At 34.3% G+C, this 19824-nt stretch overlaps 1 protein-coding gene across 1 annotated transcript in view; it reads right to left on the reverse strand.

The window, feature by feature from the left end:
* ROBO2 (roundabout guidance receptor 2) overlaps positions 1 to 19824 on the reverse strand; it is a 1058225-nt gene that overhangs the window by 77406 nt on the left and 960995 nt on the right. Inside the window, exons 11-15 of the mRNA XM_090121115.1 lie at positions 18128 to 18333; positions 13563 to 13644; positions 12860 to 13025; positions 11005 to 11171; positions 6432 to 6553 (exon numbers count right to left, since the gene is read on the reverse strand). Coding sequence (XP_089977241.1) covers positions 6432 to 6553; positions 11005 to 11171; positions 12860 to 13025; positions 13563 to 13644; positions 18128 to 18333 — 743 coding nt within the window. The remainder of the gene's footprint in view (positions 1 to 6431; positions 6554 to 11004; positions 11172 to 12859; positions 13026 to 13562; positions 13645 to 18127; positions 18334 to 19824) is intronic.

A 19824-nucleotide genomic window follows, 5' to 3' on the forward strand; every position in this document is an offset into this window, starting at 1 on the left:
TGATGTACTCAATTCATCAGATGGAGATGGAATGTTATTTTTGTTTTATATTCTAATTGTTGCTAGGCAGACACAGAAGTTTAACAATTCTTTCATAGCTATAAGTAGAATTTTTTATTTGAAGGAAAAACCTGAAGTGTGTTCTATCTGGGAGATGTTGCATTCACTTTTTCTCTTGAAAAACAAACAAAACAAAAACAATTTGAAATAATGATTTGAGTTATTATGATATTTGCATGTAAACACAAACAAAACAACCATCAGGTTTTACCCATCAAATAAAAACAAACCAACTCTAGCTGCTTCTGCAGTTGTCAAATACCCAAAGAAAATGCAACTGAATAACAAGACTATATGACTAGCAGTTTGGTCAATTTCTGTATTATATCCAAGATTCAACAAATAGGGCTTCCTTTCTGTTGTTGACATTCTGCTAACTCAAAGGTACTTCAGAATTAAAGATACATTTGTTTGATTTATCTTTAGAAGAAATGAACTTCAAGCTGAAAACACAAACCAGAGTCTACTACACTTTCGCTATAATCTCGTTATAGTTTATCGAGTCATTCAGAAGGGATGCAGACTCTTAAGACATAAAAAACAGGGCAAGCAAGAAGAAAGCTTTATTATTGAGAGCAAAGCAGAAATGTCTTTCATCAAAACTGTCACTGTTAAAAATCTTGCAACATATGTTACAACAACATTAAGCTTGCATTTTATAAACTTCTCTAGATTCACTTTAAGTGAATTTATGCACTGAAAGAGGGATATAACTCACAATAATAGCTTGTTAATACTGAAAGAATCAAGCTGTGTTTTTAAGAAGAACATTAAGCAGCTGTTTCCAGATGAAGGGAGTCTGTAAATCAGCATAAATTGTTTTTATCCATGTTTGACTTTCATTAATTAAATGTTTTAAGGACATAAAGACTTTGTGAACCTCATGTTTGCTACAAAATTCAGTAAGAACAGCAACTTCATATACTTTCTCAACCTACCTTGCAATATGAGGCTATGATGTTTAATAATTAAATACTAAGTTTGGTTCTTGCCCAGCTTCTACATTAGAAGTTATGCTGAAAGACACCATAACTATTTTAGAACTTTCAATTTTGTCTTTGCTGCAGATCCTTTTAAGCTCTACTGACTCCCGTGCAGTGGGGAAGATCTGAAAATTTAGAACTAAATGGAGCAGTAACTGTTTGTTGCCAAGAAATGGTATAAAAAGTGTTTTCTATGACATCATACAAAGAGAAGCGCACCTACTAACTCACAAAAAACTGTATATTTGGATTTCACTGAACAATTTTCAGTCCATCACACTTTCATATCGGTTTATATATGATATTCAAATTATTCATATACCTCTCTTTTCCCTAGCTATTAATTTTTTTACAAGAAAGACTAAACAACATAAGCAATATGAAAACAGTGTGGTAGTAGAACAAAGCTGTCATTTACAGTTGCAGTAAACTAGCTTAACCTGGAGATCATGCCATTTACACAGGTGCTTTTAGTTGAAAGTTTGATTACAACAGAGCCAAATGATCTGCTAGGATTTCAGATTATTGAGTGATTCTGTTGTTGATGGTCTGGGAGGGTACTTGTGAATGAAAATGAAAATACTATGCATTTTAATGCTTTCTATAAACACCTAGTTGTATTCAATATCAAGGAGGATACTAAGCTGTCCCTAATTCCCACCTGCAGTTAGTCTAAGCAAGAGGCACTTTTCCTACGGTCCGATTTTTGGGAAGTTGCTCAGGGGTCACTTACTGAGCAAGGTGGATTTTTTTTAAATTTTCTGAATAGTACAAAAATACTTTTGGATAATTACACAGATTAACCAGAGAGATGTGAGACATATATATCAAAGTAGATGTGAGGAAAACCAAATGTATTTCACATAAATATATAGATAAATATACATACATATGCATTTACGTCTATATATACAAACAATCTTATATATATATTACAAAGCTTGTAACTTCATCCTTTTCTATTCTTATGTGGTAATTACATGTCACTTCAACTGCAGGCCACTAAAAACATGCTTAGTGTTAAAGAATAGCATTCACTTGTGCTAAGCATAAAGTAACTACAGGATTAGTACACATTATTAGTACACATTTGCATGTAGGTAGAATTGCAGAAATGTGCACTTTGATTTGATGAAAGAATTCAATAATTTCTACTTATTTTCATTTCTCTCTCTCTCTTTTTTTTTTTTTTTTTTTTTTTTAATGTACTTCCTCTTACAAAGCACTTAGCATTATTACAGAGATTGCAATAATTTTCTCTGCTGAGTATTGGGATCACAGAATATAATATCTGTGATGCTCTAAGCTGCTTTAGAAATTGTAGGAGCAGCTGCGGAATCCCCTCATCAAAGGAGGGCTGTAACAGGTGCTGGTTTAAAGACATTTTCTACCTCAGAAGATGGATGGCAGAAAATGCAGATGCTCCTTTAAAAGGCAGAAGACAGCAATTACTGGATGGGTTCTGTTCAGCACTGACTCAATGCTCTAAGGCAACCTACAAGCATAATTGGTCTTGCATGCTCTCTCTCTTTTTGATGAATGTATAGTGCAGGAGGTATCTATAAAGCTGACAGTAGCTCTCCATTTCTGCAGAATACAAAGTTCTTTTTTTCCTGCACATACCACAACTGAATATAAGACAGGTTCAGTGACTATGATCACAGTGTAGGTTATTTGCTTGTTAAAAGAAATAAAGGGGAAAAAACAATACACACACACACAAAAAAACAAAACAAACAAACAAACAAACCCAAATACCCTCATAATGTAGATTATGCTACAAATACAGGTTCCTTTCAGGCAATCCAGCTAATCTACACTCTCAAGACATTTTACAATATGCTCTTGGGTATGTAAGCCTCTACTCCAAAATATCCTAAGAAGAACTCTGCTCCCAAATCAGTACACATAGTAATTCTCCATCTGGGCAGAATATCTTTCAAACTACTGAGCTCAATAGCATGGACTACACTGGGCTTACGTGGCTGCAGCCTGGGGGAAGTCTGTGTGGGACCAGTTCAAGAAGGATGGTATCCCATGGAAGGAACCCCACATGATCAGGAACAGAGAATGACCATGGAGGAATGGCAGAGATGAAGCATTCTGGACTGACTGGCAGTCAATTCCCTTTTCCTCTGTGCTGCTCAAGGGGATGAGATCGAAGAGGCTGGATATCGGAGGGAGGTGGTTTTAGTTTGCTTTTAGTTCTCACTGCTCTAGTCTGTTATCAACAAGCAATAAATTACATTAATTTCTCTACGCTGAGTCTGTTCTGCCCATGGTGGTAATTAGTTAGTGATCTGCCTGCTTTTATGTCAACTGATGAATTTTTTTTTCATCATATTTTTCTGTTGTTGTTCTGTTGATGAGGGGAAGTTGGAAAGCAGCATGGTGGAGTGGAGCTACATATTGGGGTTAAATCACCACACAGACTCACAGTGTTCTCCAAAATTTCAAACAGCACTAGTATTTATCTAGCGACTGGAACAAGACAAAGGGTGATGATACACTACAAGACTGTCCAGTAGGCTCAACCCAAACTTCCAGTGAAGCACAATCATTTAAAATCAATGTCAAATTAAAAGACAGAGGCAAATAAATTACCCTTCTGCACTGTAGTCTCAAAATTCCTGTAAGGCAGTTGGGATTTCAAAGCAGCAATTATTTTGCCACTCTGAAGAACTGAATTTTTTCCTGATTACGCCACAGGGTCCTACATAATGCTGGGAAACTTCTTACATTTGGCCACTAATTAAACTCTCAGTTTAATGCTCAAAGTGAGAAAATTGAGGCTGGAAGCGCTGAGCTATAGTTGAGGTTAGCTACAAAAATGCTTTGAGTACACATTATGCTGTAACAATGCAAATATATTTGACAGAAATAAAAATAAATCAGGCCAGAGGTTTAAAATTAGGTAACAGTCAGTGTATCTGATATGCAATAAATATCTCTGTACCTTGTCTACCTATATGTAAGGTTGGGATAATTACACATTTTTATCCTTCTGATGATAAATTCAGTATTATTTGTGAAACACTCAAATGTTACAGTTGAGAGCATGACAGATAAGCACATGAGACAAACTAATATTTTTTTTATTCAATGCTGGGTTTCAGTGGTATGAATTTCCTAAGATCTGGCAGCACACACTGAATAAAAAAGATAAAAAGAAATGCTGAACAGCTTTATTAAGAATAGATAGTGTATGTGACCAGATAATTACAGTTGCACTTTAATACTTAGGCACACGAGGGATAAATTTATGTGACAGTGACAACCTAGCTTCTGATACTCCTTTTTAGCATTGGCTTTGTGAGCCTAATCTTTTCAAATAGATGAAATATATGGGTATATACTTAGATATTTTATTTCTAAACATTTTAAAATTACAAAACAGAAACAGAATTATTTGTGAAATTTTAAACTCAAATTAAAAAAAAAAATACAGAAAGAAAGAAAAAAAACAAAAACATCTCAGAAAGAAGAGAGAAATTGGTGTAAATTTGTTGGAAGTCAAGACACCAGAAATTCAGGAATAGAGGAAGTTTCTTGTCATTTACTCTTTGAATTGCAGGTCAATACTGAAAATTTTATGATTCTCATTGCACTTCTGTCCTTCTGTATCTTAGCTACACTATCTAACCACTTTATAAGAACAGAATGGATTTTATTCTCTGGATGGAGTGGCTGCTTTCCTGTTAACTATGTTTAATTAGTTGGTTTTGTTCTGGTTGCTGTTAAGTTTCTAATTAGCTGTTCCAGATACTTTTTTTTTTGTTCTCCTTTCTTCCCTCGGGCAATTCCAAAACATCTCTACACAGGTCTATTCACTTGTCAGGTGGCATAGGGTCACTGCTTTGAGGGATCTTTCCAATGAGCTGATATCCTTGATATCTTTAATGATATACCTTAACTTACCATATTTTTTTTTTTGCTCATTAGCAGTTCATTAGAGGCACCAAGAGACTCTCCAACCATAGTAGTTCATTATAATACAATGAATGCTATTACACTGTATAAAACGGAATTTCATTTATAAATAGGGAGAAAACCTATGTCATTGCATTTCTGCTATCTCTAACATACAATAAACGACTTGAAGAAGCACCACATGTTTGTCATCCAAGTTTACAATTACTGGCTGCTAACATTCAAAGTTTCTAACCTACTGAATCATCTGCTTGGGCAAAAAGACTTTCTGCAAAGGCACTTGGACCAGAAAGTCAGTCTGTCCTGGAGTTATTTAGCTGAAACAGACAGTATTTTTAGAAGGACAGGCTGAGTGTTAACATTAACAACAAAATGCAATGACACATTTTTTAAATAATCTTCTCAGAAAGACTAATTTGTGCACTTCTCTATTCATTTTTAATCTGGTCCTTACCATTGAAATCTGTTGAAACAAGGATGACATATAAGCCTCCATAAATACATCTGAGATGTGTAAAAACTGCAGTATTTCTATAATACACAATCTATCCATATTTATATCCTATTGTATAGACCTCTGTACACATGAAACTCTTAACAATATTACCTGTAGAAGAAAACTTCTGAGTATTGTGAATATCTCTTAGGCAGAATTCATTCTATATACTGTAACTGTTACAGTGACAGGCATTGCAATGTTATTTATCTCACTTTTCTAACCACGACTCTTCTTTCTCTGGGGCATATGCTCCAAAAGCAAAGCCCTCATTTGTGGTGTGGAGTGCCCTAGGAACAATCTCTTTCTAAGAGATTGTAAAAGAAACATAGAATTTTGAAAGCCATACACTATATCTTAACTTCTCAGAAATTCTACCCAGTAGTTTGGTCCCTCAAATAGGTAAGTTAAGTACTGCTGGAAACATTCTGGTCCTCTATAATGAAAAGAAGTCCACTGACTGAGTGTAAGGCGTATGCTAGAATACCAGATGCTACCCATGGATCAGGCACCAGCATAATGTTGCCTACTTTTCAACAAGCACATTCTTAGAAATCTATTTCTGCATTTTAGGGTCACCAAATAATAGAGTATTGTCAAGGGGTTCTCATGCTTTCAAGTGGAAAGTGTTTTTTCATACAACATTTTAATGATTATAGTTATTTTTGCTATCCACAATTATGAATCCACAGATCAATTACCCTTAGATTATGGTGTTAAATATAATTCATTTTCATAATTAGACATCTATCTCCCTTTAAGCTGAATGCAGAAATCCTTCAATCTGCCTGACCTAAAGGAGAAAATGAAAAGATCATTTCATCTACACATATTCCTGTATGACATTAGTTTAGTAGAGCACTTATGCTGGTCAAGACTGGAGCTTTTCAATATAGTAAAAGAAATGTAAGAACAAATAGGCAAAATTAGGTAAAGCAATGTAATTATATTGAAAGCCTTACTGTCCAGGTAACTTGAACTGTTGTGGGTGTCAGCACAACAGGGTTATGCAGTCGTACAATGACGTCTCCCAGTTCCTTCTGGACTTGCCTATGATCCACACCTTGTGCTGGTGGACTGATATCTGCCAGACAAAACAAATACATGAAAGCATTATTTTAACGAGAAAATATACATGACAACTGGAATGACTGAATAGCTTAATGACTTGACTTTAGCACCCTCTTACAGCAGTGTTTTTAAAACAATTGAGTGCTAAGCTTCGAATGTGAACTACCAAACATACCAAGTAAATTCAAACAATCATTCACCTTTGGCTGCTTAGGAAATCAGGAAATAAAAATATATTAAAATGACTATTCAGAGTTGATAGTAATATTTCTTCAGACCTTGCAAGTGATGAGAGAGATTCAATTATTCACTTGTCTTGCAATGTTCAGATAACAATGATGTCAGCCAGATATCTGGAACCAAACTGGCTAGCATAATTTAAGAAAATGAACAGGTTTTTAACTTTCTTAGAGCATACATGACACTTAGTTATTATACGTTTCCAAACTGTCACTAAACTTTCCCTCCTTATATACCATGCACATGAGAAACCAAACGCTACAAATAGCAATTTCTTTTTCAAAGTGCCTTTTCCCTTTACAGATAAGATAATGAAATCTAGCGCAAATATGAAAAGTAATAATTCATTAAATCAAAATAATTGTGATCTCATGAAAGGTCAACAAAAACACTTTACCACAGAAATTTTCTTTTCAAGAGTATGCTAAACACTCCTTCAAAGAGAAGGGAAAAACTATTTCTTCTAGTAAAAATAAGAAGGAGTTTGATCACTTAGTATAAAGGTCTATTGGATTCCATCTCCAAGCACCACATGTGGCCCTTGTACCTTCTTCTTAAAGATCTCATTTTGGTTTCTGCATTTTGGTTACTTATTTTGGATAAACTAAAGGAAGCTATATTACCATCCATAAACAGGAACAGCAAATATAAAGTATGTATCAGAAAATGAAGGAGTAGATGTTCAATGTGAATATCTTCAGTATGTCTTTTTAGTGATAATTCTTAGAAATCACCATTTTTTGTTACACTGCATCAAAAAGAGAATGTTGGTCTAAAGCTGTTAATTAGCCAATACATTCCTGCATCTCCCTTCTCTCTACTGTAGACAGAGATGAAGGCAATTTCTAGGAGACAGTGAAGTTTGGACACATTCAGTGGCTCCTTCAAAGATCTTACAATGCCACTCCTGGCACTGTCCATGCTAGTTGTCTATCTGTAGATAGATATGCCTAAGTAGATATAAATATATTGATTATTTCTGATTCAATTTGTTAATTTGTCCAGAAAGATACAAGTACAGATTTTATTCTAAAAAGCCTGATACATTATGGCCAGGCCTGCCTACACATTTGTGAATTCTGCTTGGTTTTCTCATGGGACTCATTAGCCATAATCACTTTCCCTCTTTTTGGATCAATCAAGTGTACTCAGGGAAGAAAAAACACACTTAAAAGTCCTCTTTTTCCCCTTTGATGGTCTTAGGGTATGTGAGTATGTTATATTTCACTTCTTTCTTTTTAATCTTCTAAATATTATTGAGAAGAAATAATAATGCTTTTAGAAATGAAACACTTAAACATAACAACAATATCTGAATCACAGGCCTTCAGATTTTGAAATACACTTTGTTCTAGTAATCAATATCTCAACTTCATAATCCTGGATTTTATGGGTTCAGAGGTACCAATAAACAATAGAAACACACACTTCTACTGATACTCAAATGCAGATGGCTCCATGGGTCTCCAAAAAGAATATAAACAAAAAATAGTTGTCAGCAACAGTGAAGGAGCTTATCTAGGAAATCATGTCTATTCAAAGTGACTAAGAAACAGAGAGATTCAATAAAATAGTTCTAAGGCAGCAACTCAGACTGTGTTGCAGAACAATCATTTACACTACTATTCATAAAATCTATGATCCTTGACATAGATTTACCTATGAGTGCCTATATTTTAAGTTAAATTATGCTGTAGTATACAACTGGCTAAATACTTATATTCCCTTAGTGAATAAGTAATTTCTACATAGTGTTTCTTTATGAAATATATTTTATCATAGAAAGAAGTATCTAGAAAGCAAGGGAATAACATGGGTTAATATCAGTAAGAAATTAATGTCAAGATGTACATGTGGAATTCTGTTTATTCATATGTACATTTGGAAACACATATATACATGATGGTCACAGTGCAATGTCATGCAATGAAATATTCACTTATAAATATAAGTGAATATAAATATTCAATTACTAGGAGACTCCTGGTGGGAAAGCAGTTGATCTGCCCATAAGCAAATATTCAAATATTGGCATGACTCATGGAAAAGCGGCTCAAGAAGGATATACTAAATCAAAATTAAGAGGACTCTAAAATTAAATTGGTGGCATATTTTCTCTAAGTTCACTTTTACAGCTTCTAGTGAACTTCCTACTAGTAGATAGTAATTTAAATTGCAGGGATATAATTATGCATAGTTTCATACATGATTATAGATAGTTTCCTTGAAGTCCTTTTTAACATATGATCCAGTCTGCTAATAATCCAACTAATAAGTCAATTTTTTTCCTAGAGCAATTACTGATTTCTCTGTCCTTATTTGACAGAAGTCATTCAAGGTAAGCCTTTTGAAAGCCCCTTGTTGTCTACTTGTAGTTCACTGGTGAAAATATGCATAAAATTATACTACTTGCCTTTTGCTATGCTTATTACCAGGAAATAAAACACAAGATATTAAAACTGCAACAGACACCTGTTGCAAATTAATACTATATAGTACGGTTATAGCTGCTTTTCTCTTCCTCAGTGGTCGCCGTGAACAGGCTTTCCTGCATGTGTCAGCTTCCTCTGTCAGCCTGAATTGAATTCAGGCATAATTAGAAATCACTTCAAAACATTATGCTAATTTTCAATTGATTTTATGATTTAATTTCATTAAACTGGAGGTTACCAAAGAAGCTATAAATCCTGTACATGTTTCAGTGTGCTTGACTGCTAAACAGCTTCTGGAAATGGAAGCTGCAACACATGCTGTAGCTAATTAAAAGACATGTTTTTACTGAAATCAAATTGCTTGTCAGTATGTCAGATAAAAAGTCTTAACTTGACATTCAAATGCCAAATAAAGTTGTATTTTTAACTAAGTGATAAGTTATTCAGACTAAAGGCTGGTGCAAAGAAAAGCATAAGTCTCCTCATCACAACAGGAGAGTAAGAAAGAGGAAAAGTTGCAATGCTCCATGGACAGTGAAGCCATGGAATCCCTCCTCAACTTATTCCTTCATCTTTTCAGAAAACAGCTCTTTCTCCTTTTACAACAATGGTTTTTATTTATTATTGCTATTAATATTTTGAGGAGGTAATTATTAAGGACAGATTTACTCAGGAATAGACTGGAATGAGAGGCTGGATCTAGTGGCTATGTGATAAAGCAATACCACCCTATTCATTCCCTTTTTTTCCATCCAGGACCTCCAAAGAACATAGTCCCAATTACACGTGCTGGAGACTGACACAGGATGCACAGGCACTCCCACACAGTTTTCTAACTTCCATAAACAGGGATAGACAATCTCAATGTAAATTAACTGTGAGAGGAGCTATTACTTTGAAAATGAAGAAATCATGATTTAAAAAAAATGATTAATTCCTGTACTTCAATATGCTTAATGCAAAAGTACATTCTTGAATGAAGTACTCAAGCAATATGTTCTTAAAGCCAAAAAAACCATGCTGTGAAGTGAAATTTGTTTGTGGCAGCTATACACAATTAGAGCAGAGTATAACATGAACAGATTTTATAGTCATCAAACAGTCCTGAAACAAGACATGGAGGATCACAGCTATCAATTATATCAGTAGCCTACAAATAAGGGATTTCCTTTTGGTCTTCCCTTAGGGTTTATTATGCAGTGAATTATGAATGTAAAAATTCAGAAATGTTGATATAAGTTGAAGGTCTATACATTTCTCAGAATAGCTTTGAAATACCCTCCATCATACAGATGCCTTAATCTATATGAATAACCTGCACAAATGTTGGAGTAGATTTACCAATCTCCTACGGACATTTTTTGAATTTCTTGTATTAAAACTAATGCAAAATAAGGTGTTTTGCCTGTCTGTTCTTTGTCCTTATTATGACAGTGTATCTCTGCTAGATAATGGAGATGAATTAAGGATTGAAAATAGAAAGTAAGGATACAACGGAAGAGAGGGAAGTTTCAGAAAAGTTTGAGTGCCATCAAGAAGCATACCAACAATCTACGACCTGCAAATTAAAAATGTACCAAGGCACTGGAGAGCTAAACTATCCTTACCTTTCTCCTAAATTCCAGATTAATAAAGCAATCATTGGACTGTCTTTATTATTTAAGTTGTATTCAAGATTCCTTCACTCAGAGTGATAACATAAAATGGCCAAACCTAATGGTCAACCTTCAGTTTTTGTTTTTGTTTTTTTTTATTTTAGCTCAAGCATGTAAGCCATAATAATTACTCTTACCTTGTGTTCGGACAGGATCTGACATAGGGCTGGGATCGCTTAGACCTTGTGAATTGATAGCTCTCACCATAAACAGGTAGATTGTATTGGGACGCAGTCCTCTCACAGTGTAGAGAGTGGTCTTCACATGGTTAGCCACTGTTTGCCAACTATTGCTCACGGATTGACTGCAATAAGAAAATGTTGAAGATTATAGACTAACGCATAAGAAAACAAGGAAATAAAAGGGGATCTGCAGGAAAAAAAAAATAGTAAGAACAAGACAAAAATAAGATTTTATAGTTTCAATTAACTTATCAAAAAACTTATAAAAAATGACAGAGCTTTCTCCTTTCACTAAAAGCAAAAGCTTTTTCTATCACTCTTAACAAACACCTGCAAAAGGAAAATGTGGAAAACAGCAAAGGAAATTTGAATGATAAATAGGCCAATCTTGAACATAAACCTCAGAAAAGAAAAAAATGTTAAAAGAATGAATTTCTATGTTGCTAAATAAATTATGTCAATAGCTGCCATTAGAAAAAAAAAAAAATACTTGAACTAAATTCATACTCAAAGTTAACAAAGAATCTTCTGAAAAAAAGCTTGTAAATTGAGAAAACTATATGAATATTCTTTATGTTACTGTATTTTCATTTCAGGGGTAATATAATTAGATTACAATCCACCATATGAAGACATTTCAGCTGTAATTGTTAAAACTGCTTTTAATAAAAATCCTTGGCTCCTGTAAAAGTTTTTGATGGTTTGCCATTAAAGCTTATCCAAGGTGAAATATCATAAAAGCTTATAGGCAAAATTTGATTTTATGCTGCTTTGTTCTTTGTTGTACAGAATTGACCAAAAAAAAGGTAACATCTTAAAGGAAAAAAAAAAAAAAAAAAAAAAAAAGAATCTGCTAGTTCCATTTATTTCTATTGTTTCATTCATGTAACACATTAAGAAAAGTACAAGTCCCAGAACAAAATCAGCAATCTGCACACACTGTCATGATATACTTTGCATATTAACATATGCAGATAAAACATTATCACTATAATGTTTTAAATTTGTAAGCATATAATTTTGATAAATTCCTGCTAGAATATTAATTAAAAGATAAACTATATTATCGGTTATTTTCTGAATATGTTGATGCAGAAAAGCATGTAAGAAAGTGCACATATTCAGAATACTACTCTTATAATACACATCATGGATACAGCTCATGCTTAAACAAACTTGATGAATTGGGGCCCAGGAGTTCTTTCCTACAACGCATTAAGTGCTGCTGTGTGGAATAGAACAGCTGGATCCTCTTCAACTTCAGCCTGCATGATGAAATCCTGAATTATGAACACCAGCCTTTTCAGTTAAAAGTTTTATTCCATCCAAAACAGTTAAATGCAGAATTTTAAAGTTCTTTAACTATTTAATAGGTGCTTTAACAAGAACAGGAGAAGGGAAAACACAGACTGATTTAAAGATTGCCCATTAGTTTTCAGTTTGTTTGCATTACAACAGTCTAAGTAACTCAAGCCCAAATGGTTTGAAATACAACATTCCCAGGGTAATCATTAGAACTAAGGAAAAAGTAACAAACAGTGAGTACATTGTCCATTTATGTTTCCACTGACCCGAAGAAAAAGTTAAATGTTTCACTACTTCACGACTTAAGAAAATGTGATGACATATTAAAAAACAAAACAAAGCACTTGAAGAGTAAGAATCAATGCCTGCCATTGGAGCAAATCTTTTACTGAACTTTTAATGATATGTATAGATACCAAAAGAACACCACAATGCCAGAACAGCTGGTACTAGGATTTAAGCAAAATTAGAAAGGAAGGAGATTAAAGTAGAATAATTCACATACCTAAAAGCCTCAATGATATATGCACTAGCTGGTAGGCTTCCAGGGGTCCCTGGTTGCCAGGACAGGGTGACACTGTTCTTAGTAACATCAGTGACCTGAGGTTTGGATGGTGGCCCAGGGAGGTCATTTATGTCGTAACTTTTACTGACTGTTGCTCCACCCAACTCTGCAAGGAGCAAACGTAAAATAATTACTTTTTGTTGTCAATTAGATAGTCTGACCAAAGTAGGAGGTCAAAAGGAAAAGCATGCCAAATATCTGCATAATCAGCTTAATCAATGCTTTTAATTTGTTAAGAACTAACTCAACTACTCTGTTATCAGGTATATTTTTTTCTATGAAGAACTATCATTCTTTACATATGCATTATAGGAAAAAAAGACACAAAACTCAAAAGTCTGTATAAAAAGAAAAAAGAAAAAAGGAGTAACAAAAAAAAAAAAAAAACCACAACACATGCTTTGCTCATATTTACATAAAATAACAGAACATCAGCTACTAGAAGTCTGAGAAAATTCCTATATGCAGATCGGTTCCAGTGCTAGCAATGAAGTCTGAGAAACATAAAGAAATGAATCCTTCCCACTTAAAACTTTTCTTCACACTTAGAATTTCTAGAAGAGATTATTAGACTCATAAAGCTCTATTATATACTATACTTTCATTTTGTGCCATCTGAAAATGTCCTCTAGATATTGCTTACCTGTCACATCCAGAACAGCACTCCATGATGTCTCCCCACTTGAACTTGTTGCAACACAAGTGTAAGTTCCAGTATCAGACAGCTAGACATTAAGAACATTTAAAGGCAAGTTTTACCTTTCAGAATCATATGACAGAATTTTTTCTAATTTTTTTCCTATATATTTATTGAAAGGAAAAAGTTATTTTACACTTTATGTCTGCCTAGAAGGCACCAGACATTTAAAAATAATAATTTAATAGTGGCTTACTTTTAAAGGACTAAAATAAGATTATTTGTTTTTAATACTTTTCTAATTGTAATTTTCATACTCTTAATTGTATCAGTGAAGTATGTAAGTGCTACAGAACTAATGTTTCAGACAGTGTCAATCTTTTTATTTTTAAGACACCCTGTTGAAATCAGCAAACAATACAACAACAATTTTTCCTCAGAGGATGAAAACTCACAGTTCATTATCCTACAATGACGCAGATATTCTAGTCTCAGGAAGGCTATACCGTCATCTTATGGTTTTATGACAGATGAAACCATATTTATACAGGTCATCAACACATATCAACACATATGTACATTGTTTCTAAGATCTTAACAAGGGTTATCTCTACACACAATCCTCCAAGCAATTTTAAAATGGCACAGTTAAACCAGATCATATACCATGCTTACCCTTCTTCTGTAGCACATGAAATTTTTTCAGTCTTGCAAAGCTACTTTGCTACTTTGGTAGCTAAAGACCCTAAATTGTGATTCCTATGTCAGTTTGTATAGTCCAAATTTATTTTTGGAAAGACTTCTAAATTATCCCATTAATATAAAACTCATTATTGTTCTTACATTGTTTTACTGGAAAATTTGCCAGGGATTTTACTATTCCTTACTTTGATTTAAAGTAAGGATTTATATGACAAGAATTAGAGAAGACAACAGAAGTGGATGGAAATCTGTGACTTTGCAAAGCACAGAACATACAGAAGAGTTGTCCTACCACTATGTATAAAGAATGGTAATCTGGATATTGAAGAAGAGGGAAAGTGCTGAGTCTAGTGATAAAGGAGAAGAATTACATTCACCATCAGTTGACTTAATGAAGGTAGGAGTGCATTCAAAAAGGTTTATGGGACTTTAAGGGATTATAATTGGTGATCTGGAAAATACAGATTGGAACTATAACAAATGCTCATACCCAACTCTTTGAAAAGAATGTAAAAGCTAATTAGTGAGATGTTCTTTAGATTACTTGTTGACACATAATTTAATTAATTTTTAATTTTGTACTGTTTGAATTTTGTTGGCATTTTCTTCCAATAGATTGAGATTATGCCATTCTTAGGGGAAGAAAACAACCAGTTAATGACAGTTTATCAAAAAAAGCATAACTTGAATTTTGCCATGAAATACAAAGAATAATTAAACTCCTCTGACAGTGTCTCAGAGACTCAAAATATAGAGATCATAGAATCATAGAATCATAGAATGGTTTGGGTTGGAAAGCATCTTTAAGGTCAATCTAGTTTCAACCTCCCTGCTATAGGAAGAGACATCTCCCATTAGACCAGATTGCTAACAGCCCCATCCAGCCTGGCATTGAATGCATCCAGGGAGAGTGCATCCACAACCTCACTCGGCAACCTGTTCCAGCATCTCACCACCCTCACCGTAAAGAATGTTCCTAATATCTAGTCTAAATCTATGCTCTTCTAGTTTAAAGACATTTCCTCTCATCCTGTCACTACTTGCCTTTATAAAAAGCCCCTCCTCAGCTTTCCTGCAGGCCCCCTTTTGGTATTGGAAGGACGTCATAAGGTCCCCAAGGAGCTTTCCTTCTCCAGGCTGAAGAGCCTCAACTCTCTCAGCATGTCCTCATTGATGAGGTACTCTAGGCCTCTACTCACCTTTGTGGCCCTCCTCTGGACCTGCTAACTAAATGAGAAAGATTCCTGAAAAGAGGCAGATTACCAGAGGAGGGAGCCTTATAGCATTCCAAAGTACTGTATTCTATTTTGCTTCTTCTGAGTTTTTGCGAAATCTATGATTCTTCATTATGTGATAATTGAGGATTCTCAACTTCATTTGTGTACCACCATGAAAGGTGGTGTGTGGCATATTCAATGAAGTATGTGGTATACAGAACAGACTAACTTGCAGAAGGCAAATTCAACATATAAAGCAAGCTGGAAGTATGGTGAATTATCTAACTTCCAGACTGCAGACAGATTAGATACATATTCTATTGATAATTCAATTATTTCTACTTTTTTTGTGTGTGTGTTTTAGTGGAGAAAAAAAAACAAACAAACAGGGAAGGTCAATGGAAAAGTGTTGCTATTCAGTATAATAGTTTTCTTCCTTATTTAAAGCAGACATTTAAATCTGGCATAGTACATTTTTACATATCAGAAGGAAGATTTTCACCAGTCTTGAACTGTCTAAAATGGTACTGAGTGACATATGCAGGTTTCTACTTATCCTCCAGGGTAACTGGATGATTGACTCATTATAAAAATCACTGGGTTTACATTAAAATGACTGTGGCTCTTGGTTCACTATGATTGCTACCGACTATTGAATAATTTGATTTTCATACATAAAGAGATTAGTTACATGGCAGAAGAGGATAGTCTCAAAGGATTAAATAGTAGAGGCTCATCTTTACCCATATCTTTATATCTTTCATATTGATTATCAATTGATAATGATTATTAATTGTGAGGGGAGGAGACAAGTGAGGACTAAGACTTGAAGATGAAGGTGATAAATTCTAAGTTATTTTGAAGGTTAGCATGTAAGTGTACTTAAGCTATTCTTGGGCATATTTGGGGGCTTTTTTTTTCCTTAGGAAGTGTTGACAGTTCTTGCTGTAGTACATCTGAAAGAAAAGTTAAATACTTTTGATTTATATCTATATTTAATTAAAAAAAAATTGTAACCTACAGGAGAAAATTGTTTTTTTTATAGAATTGTGTAGTTTTGGCTGGTAAGTTTGACTTGAGCATTGCACATTACTGTTATCAAGGGGTTTACAAGAAGTGTCGTTCTGAGCCTTTAAGGAAAATCAGTTACTAGTGGATGAGCCACTTATGGATCAATAAAAGCTTCATGTCTTTCAAAACCACACTCACTGCTAATACTGTTTCCTTCTCTCCTTGCAAGCAATTTTTTTCATTTCGTTTACAGACACTGTGCATCTATCAGCAAGATAAATGCGCTGGCACGATTCAGACCCTATTTTGTTATTTGTGTGGCTGCATGCAGACAGGTATCCCAGGAGCTTCTGCCTCATGGACACTCCACAGCAGCCCATCATCGATGCCTGAAAATTTGTTTGAAATCACTAAGCTTCCACCTTTAATTGCTGTTTTCTAACACTACTGGGGAATCTGGAGAATTCAAGCGCACTCTTTAATCCATCTCTACAGGAAAAATGCATTAACCTTCATGGCCTAAACCTGCCTTCAGCCCAGGGAGGAAGGATAAATTGTTTACTCAAGGAAAGCTAGTATAAATTTTTTAATAAATTCCATTTTGTTCCAAGGAGGTTAACAATTCATCTACGATCACTGATGAGATGGCACCAGAAAACAAAACTGCTGGTTTTACCTTGTCCCCAACAACTACATTTATAGAAATTTTTTTGGATGACAAATCTATGTTCAGAAATTTATGTTGATTAGATTAAAAGGCTGCTGAAATTATCTGTAAGTTCTTAACAAGTAAGGACATTACCTTAGTATTTTTCTAGACATACGCTTCTTCACATATACACAGAAAAATGCGATATCTAATTAAGCAGGTAAAAAAAATAAAAACCCAAAGAAAGTTTAGTGATACAGTGTTTATCAACAAAGTCTGGTGTTATGCTATCTAGAATACTGCAAGATTTCTTTGTACCTTCAAAATATAATATTATCGTATGTATCAAAATGAAAATATTTTGATAGGCACTTCATTTTGAATAGAAATCCTTCTGCATATGACTACATGTATGTTACGGTATGAATTGTCATCTCCCATCCATAGCCTTATGAAAAACCTGCAGCTAACATAACATCAGAATTCATCAGCACAACTCAAGACTGCCAAGACTCAATGATGGAGAAAGAGCATGGCAAAAGTCTTGATGGACTCCAAAATCCCTTGCTAGCACACTGGCTCTCTGGAAAATAATGTTCAGGTGTTGAAAATGAATGACTCTACGTTTTATTAGAGTCAAAAGACCAATGGCTTCAGGGTAAGACTATCTGAAAGATAACCAGGTCCTGTCATCTTACATGTCTACCCACCTGCCACTCATGCTTTATTGCAACATAAATAATTCTATTTTCAAAGGATTTCTAGTAGTAGTATCTGTTGTTAAGTCAGCTCTTCTTTTTTCCCTTTACTACCACAGTGACAAAGAACAAAATAATAAGATTTGTCCTTGGTGAATGTTGCATGGTAAAGGAGACAACTAAGTTAACTTTGAAGTCAAAAGACAGTAAGGTAGTAGAGCTGCCTAAGGCACACTACCAGGTTCATATTAGCCACATACTACTTGTAGCATTTGCTTTGTTATTGCTACTCACCCGCAGAGTTTTAATCTGAAGGGTCCCCTGATCCTGTATGGAAGTTCGAGGGTCTCTGCCCAGAAAAGTGAAGCCTTCTTTTAACCAGCTGATAACAGGAAGCGGGTCACCAGTAGCCTTGCACTTCAGCAGAGCTGTCCCGTCCACTGCCAGTGTCTGATTGATGGGCCCTTGGAGGATGATGGGTGGAGGTCTATCTGTCAAGACTGAACAGCGACACATATATTGGCATTCACGACTTTGACAATGTTGTGCTACATTTAGTCCTTTGCTTGATATTGTACCACTTTCAACAGATTGGCATATGTTAGCCTCAACAGGGCTATGAACATTATTTTTGCAAGACTCACAGACACATCTTAGTATTTGATCGGTATATTTGAAAGCAGTTTTTGTATGGGTTAATTTTGCTACTGTAAGATAACACTAACATATATAAAATTCTGCTAGCAAAGATCCTCAGGTCCCTTTGATTAAGACATAATGACAATAAAGACCTTAGAAAAGAACTACGCTGCATTTCTTATTTCATCCAATTTAGGAAAGCACTTACATTACATGTTTAAAAAAGCACATGATTAAATGTCAGATCAAGATGTTTTTAATGACTTATCAGATTTAAGGCCTAAAAGAGAAAATCTGTCCAAGTTCAAAGTGAAACACTATATGAATTCTAGCACAGGCACCAACCATATTCCTCATCCATTCACAACTTGTGAGTAGTCCATAGCAAAAATACCTAAGAGCGTTACAAAACATTCAGTGCAACTTAAATGATGACTCTTTCCAGTGGAAAATATTTCAGACTTAATCAAGCCATTTAACAGTGTGCTTATCAGTTCATCTCATCACCTTTTAAAGCAATGAACTCTGTTATTTTTTTCCTAATAATTTACATTTGCATGCTTGAAATGCTCCATAAGGGATTCTGTAACTAGTGAATTAGTGCATGTCTGCATACAAGCCTCATTCCATGGTCAGTGGGATATCTTAAAGATGAGGTAAAATGCTCACGTTTGCTTTTCTTGAAAGAATAATTTTTTCATAAATAATTATGCTGTTGAACATATTCTCACAGTCATCTGATAAGCAAAGTATAACTCCATGTCAATTAATAACATATTTACACAAAATGAATGTGAAATATTTGAATTGTAAAAGTAAAAAAATGTTATAAAATCTCTACAAGAGAATCCAGCACCCATTTTTATGTATTTACTTGCTACATTGCTGCTGTTTCTAATCTTTGAACAATCTCACAGTACTAAATATGATATTAAATATTGTAATAGACAGGATTAGCTCCTAGATGGTGTAAAAATCAGACTGCTTCTGCTTATGTCAATTGAGTTTTGATCTTTTATTCTGAGAATCTGGATCATTATATTCCACACACAATATCATACTCTAACAATGAAGTGAAAATAACCTATTTGAAGAAATATGCTTTCTATTGTATTTGAGCTGTTTGAGATGCAAACCTCTGGAACCTTCAGTAAATTCAAAGTATTTTCATTATACTGTTTAATAAACAGGAAGTGTTAAGGCTATTTTGGTGGCACAATTTGTAGTTATAATAATTGGTTATGAAATTCTAATGCCACAAAAATACTAACTACCGTTTAACTTTTTTATTTTTTTATTTTTTATTTTTTTTTTAAAACAAAAGATACAATGGATTGAATTATAGAAATTAG

Source organism: Phasianus colchicus, chromosome 1 (assembly GCF_987193195.1).
Source record: "Phasianus colchicus chromosome 1, bPhaCol1.hap1.1, whole genome shotgun sequence".
Classification (NCBI taxonomy): domain Eukaryota; kingdom Metazoa; phylum Chordata; class Aves; order Galliformes; family Phasianidae; genus Phasianus; species Phasianus colchicus.